Source organism: Eumetopias jubatus, unplaced genomic scaffold (assembly GCF_037043125.1).
Source record: "Eumetopias jubatus isolate StellerSeaLion01/CBP00866 unplaced genomic scaffold, mEumJub1_p1.0 scaffold_5, whole genome shotgun sequence".
NCBI classification, from domain to species: domain Eukaryota; kingdom Metazoa; phylum Chordata; class Mammalia; order Carnivora; family Otariidae; genus Eumetopias; species Eumetopias jubatus.
This window is the reverse complement of record NW_028274811.1, coordinates 26,621,592-26,636,020: the sequence shown is the minus strand read 5'-3', so window position 1 is coordinate 26,636,020 and position 14,429 is coordinate 26,621,592. Positions and strand designations below refer to the sequence as shown.

Below are 14,429 nucleotides of genomic sequence, written 5' to 3'. Positions count from 1 at the left end.
TCCTCATTTACTGTCTGCTTGGTGTTCCATTTTATGGCTGTCTGGTAATTTATTTAATTATTCTGTGCTGTTGGATATTTTGGTTGTTTCCATTTTTGAAGTGTAGGCCCCTTGAACATGTATCTTTACCTAACTGTGTGGGTATAGCTACAGAGTAAATTCCTAAAAGTTAAACCACCCTTACTGTATTTTCTCAGTCTACCTAATGGCTTACTTTGAACTAAATGCCAGAAATAAAACACTCCTTCCTTATTCTAAATCTGATATCTCTCTTTCCCCTGCTCCTCTAACATACACATTGTGATCTTACCCAAATCTCCACTTGAACATAGTTGGCATGTGATTAAACAGAAGGCATTGAATGAAATCATACTTATGGCCTTGCTTGTCTGTCTTCCTTCTCATGTGCTTTTGGTAATCTCTTTTCTGGTTTCCTCCACCTGACCAAAACTTCCCATCAGCAAATGGGCTCTGCAGCCAGACTTCCTAGGATGAAATTTTGTGTCCATTTGTGTCCACAAATGTGTGGCCTTTAATAAATAACTTCTGTGCTTCGGTTTCATCCTACATAGAGTTAGGGTAATAATGGTGTCTACCTCCTAATATCATTGTGAGTACTAAATGAGTAACAGACCTGTAAAACAGCACAGTATCTGGCCCATTAAAGGTACACAATAAATGTTAGCTCCTTTTCTTATTATTACCCACCCCTCCCGCTCTCACAGCACGCTCTTCTTCAGTACATTGTACTGTGTACCTTGTATTTGATTACTGGTGTATTTCTTTGATGATTCACAGGTTTCATCATCTTAGCTGCAAGCTCCTTGAAGCCAGGGAGTGGATATTATTTATCTATTTCCTGCCCCATAGTGCCTTGCACACAATTGTGCTTAATAATTAATATTTATTGATTAAATATGTATACTTTTGGAGGACCTATCATGAAACCAGCATTTATAATACAAATCTGGTTTTTAGTTATGTAATTTTTATCCTTGAACTGGTTGAAAACAAACTGTAATAATTACATTTCAGGAGATGACGCATTCATGGCCTCCCCCTCTAACGGCTATTCATACACCATGCAAAACAGAACCTTCCAAATTTCCTTTTCCAACTAAGGTAAGTAAATAACATGTGTCTTTGATACTGTTAGAAAACTCTAAATGGCTTGACTAAAATCATATGAATTCAAAATTGTCTTGCCATTCTAGTGGGAGACAGACAATAGATATATAAGTTCAAATAGTGATCATTGCTATGAAGAAAATAAAACAAGATAATGGAATCAAGAGCGACTTGGATTAAGAGGTTCTTGAAAAAGCTTTGAAGGCAATCGGGAAGAGAATTAAAAGGCATCAATGTTTGTTGCAAACTGTTCTAGGCTGCAGGTGGTAAGGGCTTCTCAAGCTCTTGCCTGAGGAACCCCCCCCCCCACTTCCATTGGACATAGCAGCCATACTGATGTGCTGTGGAGAGGTTCCTCAGACAACGGTTCCAAATTCAACGACAATCAGCAGATGTGCTTTTCTTTTTTTTAACATGAATTTATATTTACACGAATAATAGAAGAATATATTCTCCTTGTGGAAGTTTGACCAGGACCTCTAATAATAGCCTTTCCCAGTGTTGCCTCTTCCATCTCACCAGAGCAACTTCATGCATACCTTTGCAAGTCTTTTCACAAGCATTTGCAGACATACATATGTGATCATTATGTGTAAGCACTCTCTCTTTGACTTTATTTCTGCCCAGATTTATTGTTCTGGATTTTTAATCAGCAACAGGCCTTAGAGATCATTCTGTGTTACTAAGTGTCATAGATTACATATACAGGTATTTCATTTCTTATATTTGCATCTATAGTATAAGTGTATTTTAGTTGAATTATTTCCCTTTGGTATTTAAGTTGTTGCCAAGTTTTCATTTCCATAAACATTGCTTGTGTGGTATCTTTTTCATGCCTTCTTGTGTGCATATGAGTTTCTTTTGTGTAAAGTAAGAAGTAGAATTGTTGAGTATTGAGTTGGTATATTTAATATATATTCTCAAATCCCCTCTGTATCAGTTGTATCGGTCAGTACTCCCGCTTCTATTCCCTCTGATTCCTCACATGCACATCACCATTTGTTATTTGAAGCACCAGTCTTTTGAGTGCAGAATGGCATTTCATTTCCTAGATTGCTAGTCAGGTTTGTCACCTTTACACATTGTCATCTGTGTGATTTCTCTGTAGGTGAATTTACTCTGTACGTGAATCTCTGCTCTTGGGGTTGCATCTTTCACCTAATGAGTTTAAGGAGGATTTCTTTTTGTGTTGTTTTGTTTGAATTCTGGATTCTAATAATTTCTTCTATGTGCTACAAATATATTGCCCCGTTAGAGTCCTTTTAACTACTATGGTCTGGAAGATTTTAATTTTGATGAATAAGTAGATCGTTCTCTTCTATGAAGCTTTTACTTTTCAATGTCTTGTTAAAGAAGCATTTTCCTTCACCAGGATCATAAGCCTACCCTCTTATTTTTTACCTTAATGTAATTGCAATTTTGTTTTCTGTGCTTATCTTTAGCCCAATTTATTTTTGTGAATAATGTGAGGTAGGCATGTAACTTTCTGCCTGTATGTGTACCCTCACCCTCTTTTACTTCAACCTTAATACACACCTAATAAATGTACAGTTGGAGTTTGGTAGGTGTATGCCCCTGTGTAGCCACCACCCCAGTCAAGAATTAGAATATTTCCAACACCGCCAAAAGTCCCCTCATGTTTCTTTGCAGTCTGCCTCACCCCCACCACTGGCCCCTCATAATTACTGATCTGTTTTATGTCACTATAGATAAGTTGTGCTTTTTCTAGAATGTCATGTAAATGGAATCCATACAGTGTGTACTCCTTTAGTATATATATGTTTACCTTCTTTAGCTCAGCATCTACTTTTGGAATTCTTCCATGTTCATGAATATATTGGTAATTTGTTCTTTTTTATTCCTGAGTTCCTTTTTATTTGTGTTGTATGAAAATATCAAAGTTTGTGTATCCATGTACCTGTTGATTAACATTTGGGTTTTTTCCAGATTTGGGCTATGAAGAAGAGAGTATCTATAAATATTCACTTACAAACCTTTTTGTAGACTTAAGTTTTCTTTTTTCAAGGATAAATACTGGGCTATATGGTAAAAAGTAGAATTGCTCAGTCATATGTTGAATTCATGTTAAATTGATACTAAACTAAAACTATTTTCCAAAGCGACTGTGTCATACTCCTACCTCGCTCCACTCCCATCCGTCAGCAATAAATTGTAGTTTGATTTGTTCTGCATCCTCGTCTACATCTGGTATTGTCTGTCTTATTTAGTTTTAGCCATTTTCCTGGGCACGTAAAGGTTTAACTCATACTGGTTTCAGTTTGTGATTCCCTGATGACTAATGATGTTGAACCTCTTCTTATGACCTTATTGACCATTCTTCTTTTTTGGATATCAGTTCAAATCTTATGACTCTTGTGTATTATGTGTGTGTGGTGGTGGCAGGACTGGGAGATGTTATTTGTAGTTTTCCTGTCTTTGGTTTTAGTATCAGGGTAACTCTGGCTCTTTAAAAGGAGCAGGGAAATGTTCTCTTCATTTCTGTTTTCTGAACTGGTTTGTGGAATTTGGTTTTAATTCTTCCTTGAATTTTTCTTTTTTTAAAGATTTTTTTATTTGAGAGAGCAAGAGACAGCAGGACAGAGCATGAGTGGGGGGAGAGGCAGAAGGAGAGGGAGAGGCAGACTCCCTGCTGAACACAGGGCTCCAACCCTGGGACCCTGGGATTATGACCTGAGCCAAAGGCAGACGCTTAACCGACTGACCCACCCAGGCACACCTTGAATATTTTAATGTACTTCAGCAGTGATGCCATTTGGGCCCATAGTGTTCTTTACTGGAAGGTATTCAATTATAAAGTCAAGGTTTTCATTAGATAAAGAGCTATTCAGATTTGCTATTCCTTGTATCAATCTTGTAATTTGTTCATTTCATCTAAGTAGTCAAGTTTATTGGTATAGAGTTATTTATAATATAAATACTTTTAAAGTCTGTAGGATCTCTAGTAAAGTCATTCTTTCCCCTGATATTGGTGATTTGTATTTTCTCTTTTCATTTTCTTTTATTAGTCTAGCTAGAGTTTTGTCAGTTTTTTTTTTAAGTTATTTATTTATTTATTTATTTATTTGACAGAGATAGCGAGAGCAGGAACACAAACAGGGGGAGTGGGAAAGGGAAAAAGTAGGCTTCCCGCAGAGCAGGGAGCCTGATGCAGGGCTCAATCCCAGGACCCTGGGATCATGACCTGAGCCAAAGGCAGACACTTAACAACTGAGCAACCCAGGCGCCCTACTTAACTGTGGGTTTCATTTACTTTTCTTTTAACTTCAGATGGAGGCTTACATCATTAATCATAGACATTTCTTGTTTTCTGCATTTAAAACTATCAATTTCCCTCTGAGCCCTGCTTTAGGTATATCTCACAGATTCTGATATGTTGTGATTTTATTACCATTTAGTGTGTGATATTTCCTTACTCCCTTTGTGACTTCTTCCTTGATCCTTAGAAGCATATGGTTTCATTTTCAAATATTTGAGGATTTTCCACATATCATTTTATTACTGATTCTAATTTATTTATGTTCTTGTTAGAGAATATAAGCTATAATTTGTTTTTAAAAATTCATTTTAATGTTTTATGGCCAGTATATGAACTTTCTTGGTGACTGTTTCATGTACACTAGATAGAATATGTTCTTTTTTTTTTTTTTAAGATTTTATTTATTGGGGCACTTGGGTGGCTCAGTCATTAAGCATCTGCCTTCAGCTCAGGTCATGATCCCAGGGTCCTGGGATTGAGCCCCGTATCGGGCTCCCTGCTCCATGGGAAGCCTGCTTCTCCCTCTCCCACTCCCTCTATTTGTGTTCCCTCTCGCTGTCTCTGTCAAATAAATAAATAAAATCTTTAGGAAAAAAGAAAGATTTTATTTATTTGAGACAGAGCAAGAGAGTGAGCACAAGAGGGGAGGAGGGTCAGAGGGAGGGGGAGAGGCAGACCCTCTGCTAAGCAGAGAGCCTGACGTGGGGCTCAATCCCATGACCCCGAGATCATGACCTAAGCTGAAGGCAGACGCTTAACTGACTGAGCCACCAGACGCCATAGAATATGTTCTGTATATATCAGATCAAGTTGGTCGAGAGTGATTAGTTGTCTACATTTTAATGGGCTTTCTATTTGTTCTATCAGCTAATGAGAGTATTGACATCTGCACCTCTGTTGGTGGATTTGTCTATTTCCTCTGTCAGACAGGTTTTGTCCACTTGGAGTTCAGGTATTTTGAAGTTTTGTTATTAGGTATGTTTAGGATTGCACTATCTTTCTGATAAATTGATCCCTCTTTTTTTATTATGAGATGTCCATCTTTATATGTGGTATTAATGCTTATTCTGAAGTCTACTTTGTCTGATTTTCATGTAGTCACTCCAGCTTTCTTTTAATTTACTATTAACATGATTTAACATTCTCTTTTATTTTTAATCTATTGGTGGCTTTATATTTAAAGTGAGTTTCTTATAGGCAGCATATAATTTGGTCTTGGTTTTGCAGTTTGCCAGTCTCTAGTATTTAATCTTGGAGTGTTTAAACCATTTTCTTTTAATGTAGTAATTGATATTGTAGGTGGGTTTTTTTTGTTGTTGTTTTTTTTGTGGGTTGGTTTGTTTTTTTATATTGTAGGGTTTAAATGTACCATTTGTTATTTTTTTCTATTTGTTCCAACAGTTCTTTCTTTCTTTGTTCCCTTTCTTGAGATTCTTTTGGATTTTAATAGTATACCTCTTTCTTTTTATTGTAAAATTAAAGCTTGAGTTTATCGGAAGACTATGAGCATAAACTCATAGTTCTGGCTTATGAATGCAGGTCCATTCATAATTTTTTTTAGGTGACAGTTTTTTTGAGGTATAATATACACATCCTACAGTTCATTCATTTAAAATGTACAATTAACTGGTTTTTAGTATATTCATAGTTGTGTAACCATCACCACAATTATTTTGGAACGTTTTATCATCACAAAAAGAAACCCTATACTATTTAGCAGTCACCCTTCTATGTCCTTCAGCCCCCACCCTAGCCCCAAAGCAGTCACTCATCTATATTATATCTCTATTGATTTGCCTGTTCTGGACATTTCATGTAAATCAAATCATACAATATGTGGTCTTTTTTGACTGGATCTTTTACATCTAGCATGATGTTTTAAAGGTTCATTCATGTTATGTTGTCAGTATTTTGTTCCATTTTATGGCTAAATATATTCCATTGTACAGGTATATCACATTTTGTTTATCTATTTATCAGTTCATTGACATTTGGGTTGTTTTCAGTTTGGGGCTATTAGGAAAATTGTTACTGTCAACATTAGCGTAGAGACATGTTTTCAGTTCTCTTTAGTTTGCTGGGTCATTTAGTAACTGTGGTTAATCTTTTGAGGAACTGCCTGATGGTTTTCCACAGTGTTTGCTACATTTTATCTTCCCACCAGCAGTGCATGAGAGTTCCAGTTTCTTCAAATCATGGCCAAGTTGTTACCCTTCCTTGGGAATAAAGCTGTTTTAGAGGGTGTGAAGTGGTTTATCATTGTGGTTTTGATATTAATTTCTCTGATGGCTGATGATGTTAAGAATCTTTTCATGGGCTCATGGGCCTTTGTATATCTTATTTAGAGAGATACCTATCCAGATATTTTGCTCATTTTTAAATTGGGTTATTTCTCTTTTTATCATTAAGTTATAGTGTTTGTATATCTTATAGTCCCTTATCAGATGAATGATTTGCAAAAATTTTCTCCCATACTGTGATTTGTCTTTTTTTTTTTAAGGTGCATGAGTGGGGAGAGGGGCAGAGAGAGAGGGAGAAAGCATGCTCCCTGCTGAGCAGGAAGCCCCGACGTGGGGCTTGATCCCAGGACCCTGGGATCCTGACCTGAGTCGAAGGCAGGCGCTTAACTGACCAAGCCACCCAGGTGCCCCTCTTTTTGCTTTCTTGATAGTATTTTTTAAGGTACACAAATCTTTCATTTTAATGACGTCCAATTTATTTTTTGTTGTTGTTTGTGCTTTTGGTGTCATATCTAAGAAACCATTGCACAATGCAAGGTATTGAGGATTTACATCTATATTTTCTTCTATGAGTTTTATAGTTTTAATTCTTACATTTAGGTCTTTGATCATTTTGAGTTAATTTTTGTATTTGCTGTGAGATAGGAGTCCAGCTTCATTCTTTTGCATGTGCATACCCAGTTGTCCCTGCACAGTTTGTTGAAAAGACTGTTCTTTTCCCACTGAATATACTTCATACCCTTGTTGAAATAAATTGACCATAAATGTGAGGGGTTTTTTGTATATTTGAGAATATACAAATTCTTGTTTACTGGTCTGTTTATCTTTATGGTAGTGTCACATTGTCATGAGTACTATATAGTTTTGTAGTAAATGTTGAAATCGGGAAGTGTGTGTGTGTGTGTGTGTGTGTGTGTGTGTGTGTGTGTGTGTGGTAGCTCTAGGGTTTACAGCATTACATACCACAATTATTTTCAAGCAATACATCATTTCATGTATAGGTTAATTGCCTTGCAACAGTTTAACTTCACTTCGTCTTTTTGTTCTTTCTGCTTTTATCATACATATTTCTTATCTATATGTTATAAACCTCACAATACATTATTATTTCTTACATTTTAAACAGTCAAGTATATTAAGTAACTTTATTGAGGATTAATTATATTCAGTAAACAACATATTTTAAGTTTAAATTTGATTTTTTTTACTTAAGTGTAAACCTGTGAAACTCATCATGACAGTCAGTACACTTAACATATCAATTACTCCCAAATGTTTCTCTTGAAACATTTTTTTTTTCAGGGTGGGTGCCTGGGTGGCTCAGTCAGTTAAGCATCTGACTTCAGCTCAGGTCATGATCCCAGGGTCCTGGGATAGAGCCCTGTGTGGGGCTCCCTGCTCAGCAGGGAGTCTGCTTCTCCCTCTGCCCCTACCCTCACTTGTGCTTTTTTTCCCTCTCTCTCTCAAATAAATAATACCTTAAATTTTTTTTTAAAATTCCAGTGTAATTAACATAGCACGCCGTACTAGTTTCAGGTGTACAATATAGGGATTCAACAATTCTGTACATGACTCAGTGCTCGTCATGGTAAGTGTACATACTCAAACCCTTCACCTATTTCACCCATCCCCCCCACCCACCTCTCCTCTGTTAACCATCTGTTCTCTTTATTTCAGAGTCTTGGGTTTTTTTGTTTATCCCTTTCTTTCTTTGTTCATTTGTTTTCTTAAATTCTACATATGAGTGAAATCATATGGTACTTTGTTTTTCTCAGACTGACTTCATTTAGCATTATACTCTCTAGATCCATCCGTGTTGTTGCAAATGGCAAGGTTTTATTCTTTTTTATGGCTGAGTAATATTCCTGTGTGTGTGTGTGTGTGTGTGTGTGTGTGTGTATACACACCACATCTTCTTCTTCCGTGCATCTATTGATGGGCACTTGGGCTGCTTCCATAATTTGGCTACTGCAAATAATGCTGTAGTATACATAGGGGTGCTTGTATCTTTTTGAACTAATATTTTCGTATTCTTTGGGTAAATACCCAATAGTGCGATTACCAGAACATAGGGTAGTTCTACTTTTAATTTTCTGAGGGAACTCCATACTGTTTTCCACAGTTGTTGCATCAGCTTGTGTTCCCACCAACAGTGAATGAGGGTTTTTTCCCTCCATATCCTTGCCAGCACTTGTTGTTTCTTGTGTTTTTGATTTTAGCCATTCTGACAGGTGAGAGGTGAGATCTCATTGTGGTTTTGATTTGCATTTCCCTGATGATGAGTAATGTTGAGCATCTTTTCATGTGTCTGAGGGCCAACTGTATGTCTTCTTTGAAGAAATGTATGTTCTTGTCTTTTGTCCACTTTTTAATTAGATTATTTGCTTTTTGGTGTTATGTTGTATAAGTTCTTTATATATTTTAGATACTAACCCTTATTGGATATATCATTTGTACATAGCTTCTTACATTCATTAGGTTGTCTTTTTGTTTTATTGATTGTTTTCTTTGCTGTGCAGCAGCTTTTTATTTTGATATAGTCCCAACAGCTTACTTTTCCTTTTGTTTTCCTTGCCTTAAGAGACATATTTAGAAAAATGTTGCTATAGCAAGTGTCAGAGAAATTACTGCCTGTGCTCTCTTCTAGGATTTTTATGGTTCCAGGTCTCACATTTAGGGCTTTAGTCCAATTTGAATTTATTTTTGTGTATAAAATAAAAATGGTGTGAAAGTGGTCTAGTTTCATTCTTTTGCATTGGTTTTCCCAACACCATTTCTTGACGAGACTTTTTCCCATTGCATATTCTTTTTTTTTTTAAGATTTACTTATTCTAGAGAGAAAGAAAGCATGTGTGTGCAAGTGGGGGGAGGGGCAGAGGGAAAGAAGGCAGACTCCCTGCTGAGTGCAGAGCCTGATGTGGGGCACAACCCCACAACCCATGAGATCATGACCTGAACTGAAACCAAGAGAGTCGGACACCCAACTGACTGAGCCACCCAGACGCCCCCTTTGCATATTCTTGCACCCTTTGCTATAGATTAATTGACCATATAATCATGGGTTTGTTTCTAGGTTCTCTTTTTTCTTCCATTGATCTTTGTGCCATACTGTTTCGATTACTACAGCTTTGTGTAGCATATCTTGAAATCTGGGATTTTGATACCTCCAGTTTTGTTCTTTTTTAAGATTGCTATTTGGGGTCTTTTGTAGTTTCATACAAATTTTAGAGTATTTGTTCTTGTTATGTGAAAAATGCCATTGGTATTTTGATAGAGATTGCATCAAATCTGTACATTGCTTTCCATAGTATGGACATTTAACAATATTTGTTCTCCTAATTCATGAGCATGGAGTTTCTTTCCATTTGTTATGTGTTGTCTTCAGTTTCTTTCATCAGCATTTTGTAGTTTCAGAGTACAGATCTTTTACCTCCTTGGTTAAGTATATTCCCAGGTATTTTATTATTTTTGGTGCAATTGTAAATGGGATTGTTTTCTTAATTTTTCTTTCTGCTATTTCGTTATTAATGTATAGAAATGCAACAGGTTTCTCTATCTTGCTTTTGTATCCTGCGATCTTATTGAATTCATTTATTAGTCCTAGTTTTTCGGTGGAATCTTTTACAATTTTCTATATATGGTATCATATCATCTGCAATAGTGAAAGTTTGACTTCTTCCTTACCAATTTGGGTATCTTTTATTTCTTTTTTTTTTGGTCTGATTGTTGTGGCTAGGACTTGCAGTATATTGTGTTGAATAAAAGTGGTAAGAGTAGACATCCTTGTCTTGTTCATGATCTTAGGGGGAAAGCTTTCAGTTTTTCCCATTGAGGATGATGTTCACTGTGGGTTTTTCATGGCCTTTATTATGTTGAGGTATGTTCCCCCTAAACCTGGATGTTGTAATTTGTCAGATGCTTTTTCTGCATCTTTTCAAATGTTCATACGGTTTTTGTCCTTTCTCTTGTTGATGTACCCCAGATGTTTCCTTATGATCTTTTATAATGTCTTCCTTGTAGTCTCTGTCCTTCCCGTCGCTAGGCAGCTACTAATCTGATTTCTGTCACTATATATTAGTTTGCATTTTTGAGAATCGTATGTAAATAGAATGATAATACATGTACTCTTTTTGGTCTGGTTTCTTTAACTCAGCACAATTACTATTTTTTTTAAAGATTTTATTTATTTGAGAGAGAGAGCATGAGCTATGAAGGGAGAGGGGAAGCAGGCCCTCCCCACCCCCCACCCCCCGGGGCAGGGAGCCCCATGTGGGGCTAGATCCCTGGACCCTGAGGTCATGATCTGAACTCATCCAACTGAGCTCAGCACAGTTATTTTGAGATTCATCCATATTGTCAAATGTATAAATCATTCTTTTTTACTACTAAATAGTATTCAATTTCTTAGTTATACCACAGTCTGTTTACCCATTCACCTACTGATGGACATTTGAGCTCTTTCTGGTTTTTAGTTGTTAAAAATAAAGCTGCTGTGAATATTTGTGTACAAGTCTTTGTATGGGCACATGCTTTTATTTCTCATAAGTAAATACCTTCAAGTATAGGGCAGATGTACATTTAACTTTTAGGAAAATTTCATACTGTTTTCTAAAATGATTGAACCATTTTATATTCCTACTAGCGATAGGTGAGAGTTTCAGTTGCTCCACATACTTACCAGTGTTTGATATGGTCAGTCTTTTTAAATTTTAGGCCTTTTAGCAATTGTGTACGAGTGCTTCATTTTGTTTTTTGTTTTTTTTTTAATTTTTTTTAAAGATTTTATTTATTTATTTGACAGAGAGAGGGACAGTGAGAGAGGGAACACAAGCAGGGGGAGTGGGAGAGGGAGAAGCAGGCTTCCCGCGGAGCAGGGAGCTGGATGCAGGGCTCGATCCCAGGACTCTGGGATCATGACCTGAGCCGAAGGCAGACGCTTAACGACTGAGCCACCCAGGTGCCCCTTCATTTTGGTTTTAATTGACATTTCTCTATGACAGATGATGTTGAGCACCTTTTCATGTATTTATTTGTCATCTGTGTGTCTTCTTTGGTGCGCTGTTTAAATCTTTTGCCTATCTCTTATTGGATTGTTGTCCTCTTCATTTTTTTTTTAAAGATTTTATTTATTTATTTGAGAGAGAGTGTGTGTGAGAGAGTACAAGCAGGGGGAGAAGCTGAGCAGTGAGCCCAACGTGGGGCTCAATCCCAGGACCCCAAGATCATGACCTGAGCTGAGGGCAGACGCTCATCCAACTGAGCCACCCAGGCGCCCCTGTTGTCCTCTTCTTACTGAGTTTTTGAGAGCATGTTCAGGATGTAGGTCTATTATCAGATACAAGATTTGCACATTTCCCCCCCAGTAAGTAGCTTCCCTTTTCATTATCTTAATTGTCTTTTGAAGATGAGAAGTTGTTAATATTGATGAAGTCTAATTCCTCAGTTTTTTTGTTTACAGATCATGTTTTTGGTGTCTAAGAAATTTTGCCCTACCCACATTCTCCTTTTTTTTTTTTTTTAGACGTTTTATAGTTTTAGGCTTTACATTTAGGTCTGTGATCCATTTTACGGTAATTTTTGTGTATGGTGATAAGATATCGATCACAGTTTATTTTTTTTTTGCGTACAGATATCCATTTCCATCATCATTTGTTTAAAAAGCTTGTCTCTGGGGGCTCCTGGGTAGCCCACTCATTTAAGTGTTGGACTCTTGATTTTAGCCAAGGTCATGAACTCAAGGTCTTGAGATCAACTCTCCCCCCCACCCCCCCACCCCCCGCTGGGTGTGGAGTCTGCTTGAGATTCTATCCCTCTTCCTTTGCCCCCCTCCCCCACCTCTTAAAAAAAGAAGGATCTTGTCTCTGCATGGAATTGCCTTAGCAATTGCAGTTGTTCATATATGTGGTGCCTTTCTTTTCTTTTTCTTTCTTTTTTCTTTTTTTTTTTTAGATTATTTATTTTTAGAGAGTGAGTGGGGAAGGGGTAGAGGGAGAGACTCTCAAGCAGACTCCCCCACTAAGCACAGAGCCCAACATGGGGCTTGATCCCATGACCTGAGCCAAAATCAGGAGTCGGACACAACCAGGTGAACCACCCAGGTGCCCCTTGAGGTTTTCCAGTTTTATTGATCTTCTAAAAAACTGCTTTTTCTACTTCATTGTTTTTGGGTTTTGTTGCATTGATTTCCATTGTCTTCTTTATTACTTATCCTGCTTTCATTTGGTTTAATTTATATTTCCTTTGAAAAAACATTGTATTTTTTAAATTCTATTTTTTTGTTTTAATTTACACTTCTTTTTTAAAAAATTCTATTTTTTTTTAAAGATTTTATTTGAGAGAGAGCCAGAGAGAGAGCACAAGTGGTGGAGAGGGGAGAGGAGGGGGAAGGGGCAGAGGGAGAAGCCGACTCCTCACTGAGCAGAGAGCCCATTGTGGGGCTTGATGCCAGGACCCTGGGATCATGACCTGAGCTGAAGGCAGACGCTTAACCAATTGAGCCACCCAGGCGCCTTTAAAAAAATTCTTAAAGAGGAAGCTAAGGTCATTGATTTGAGATCTTTCTTACTTTCTCATACAGGCTGTTAGTGCTATAAATTTTCCTCTAAGTAATGTTTTATTTGCATCCCACAAATTCTGAAATGTGTTTTTATTTTTATTCAGTTCAAAATATCTTCTGATTTCTTTTTTGATTTCTTCTTTATTCTGTGGATTATTTTGAAGTGTCATTTAGTTTTCAGGATATTTGGAGGTTTTCCACCTATTTTCTGTTACCTTATATATTTTCTCTTACTTGTGGCTTAATTCCGCTGTGGTCAGAGAATGTTCTTTGGGTGACTTGAATTCTTTTACATTTACTACAACTTATTTCATGGCCCAGAATATTGTTTTCTATGGTAAAAGTTTTGTGTACACTTGAATATGTATTTTGCTGTTGTTAAGTGGAGTGTTTTATAAATGTTGATTAGATCAACTTGATTTATAGCATTAGTCAAGTTTTCTATATTCTTACTCATTTTAATTTAACTTGTTCTGTCGGTTATTGAGAGTTATAGTTAACCTCCCAATTATTTTGAATTTGTCATTGTTCACTTCTTCATACTTTTAGGAGTTCATGTTTTAGGTGCATAAACATTTGGGATTGCTATTAGTTCTAGATGAATTGATATGTTTATTGTTATGAAATGACCCCTTTAATCCTGATGATAATCTTTGCTATAAAATTTACTTTGTCCAATATTAATATAACCATCCTAGCTTTCTTTTGATTAGTGTACATATTGTATTCCTTTTTCCATTCTTTATTTTTAACTTATTTGTGTTCATTTATTTAAAATGCACTTCTTGTAAGTAGCATATAATTTTGTCTTGCCTTTTTTAAAAATCCAGTCTGGTACTCTGCTCTTTTATTGGGGTATTTATTTATTTTGGGGGTGTACTTAGACCATTTATATTTAATGTGGTTATTGATAAACCACTTTAATGTGGTTATTGATATGCCATCTTGCCTTTTGATATCTCCTTGTCCCATCTGCCCTCCCCCTTTATAGCCTTCTTTTGGATTGAGTATTTTTTATGTTTGCATTGTAGTTTTGGCTTATTAACTTTAACTGTTTTATTTTATGTGTGCTCCAGGGTTTGTGGAATATGTCTTTGTCAAAGTCTATCTTCAAGTAATATACCATTCTTTTCTGTTATATAAGAACCTTTCAACATTATACTTTTTTCCCCCTTCCCGGTATCTGTTCTATTGTTGCATACATTTTACTTACATTTAAGTTATAAAC

At 36.4% G+C, this 14,429-nt stretch overlaps 1 protein-coding gene across 2 annotated transcripts in view; it reads left to right on the top strand.

Annotated features, from left to right (window-relative positions):
• The window catches only part of AFF4 (ALF transcription elongation factor 4), an 87,269-nt gene that overhangs the window by 32,667 nt on the left and 40,173 nt on the right, over window positions 1-14,429 (top strand). For both annotated transcript variants that reach the window (XM_028103500.2, XM_028103501.2), the window contains one exon: window positions 1,036-1,122. In XM_028103500.2, the coding sequence (XP_027959301.1) occupies window positions 1,036-1,122 (87 nt within the window). The remainder of the gene's footprint in view (window positions 1-1,035; window positions 1,123-14,429) is intronic.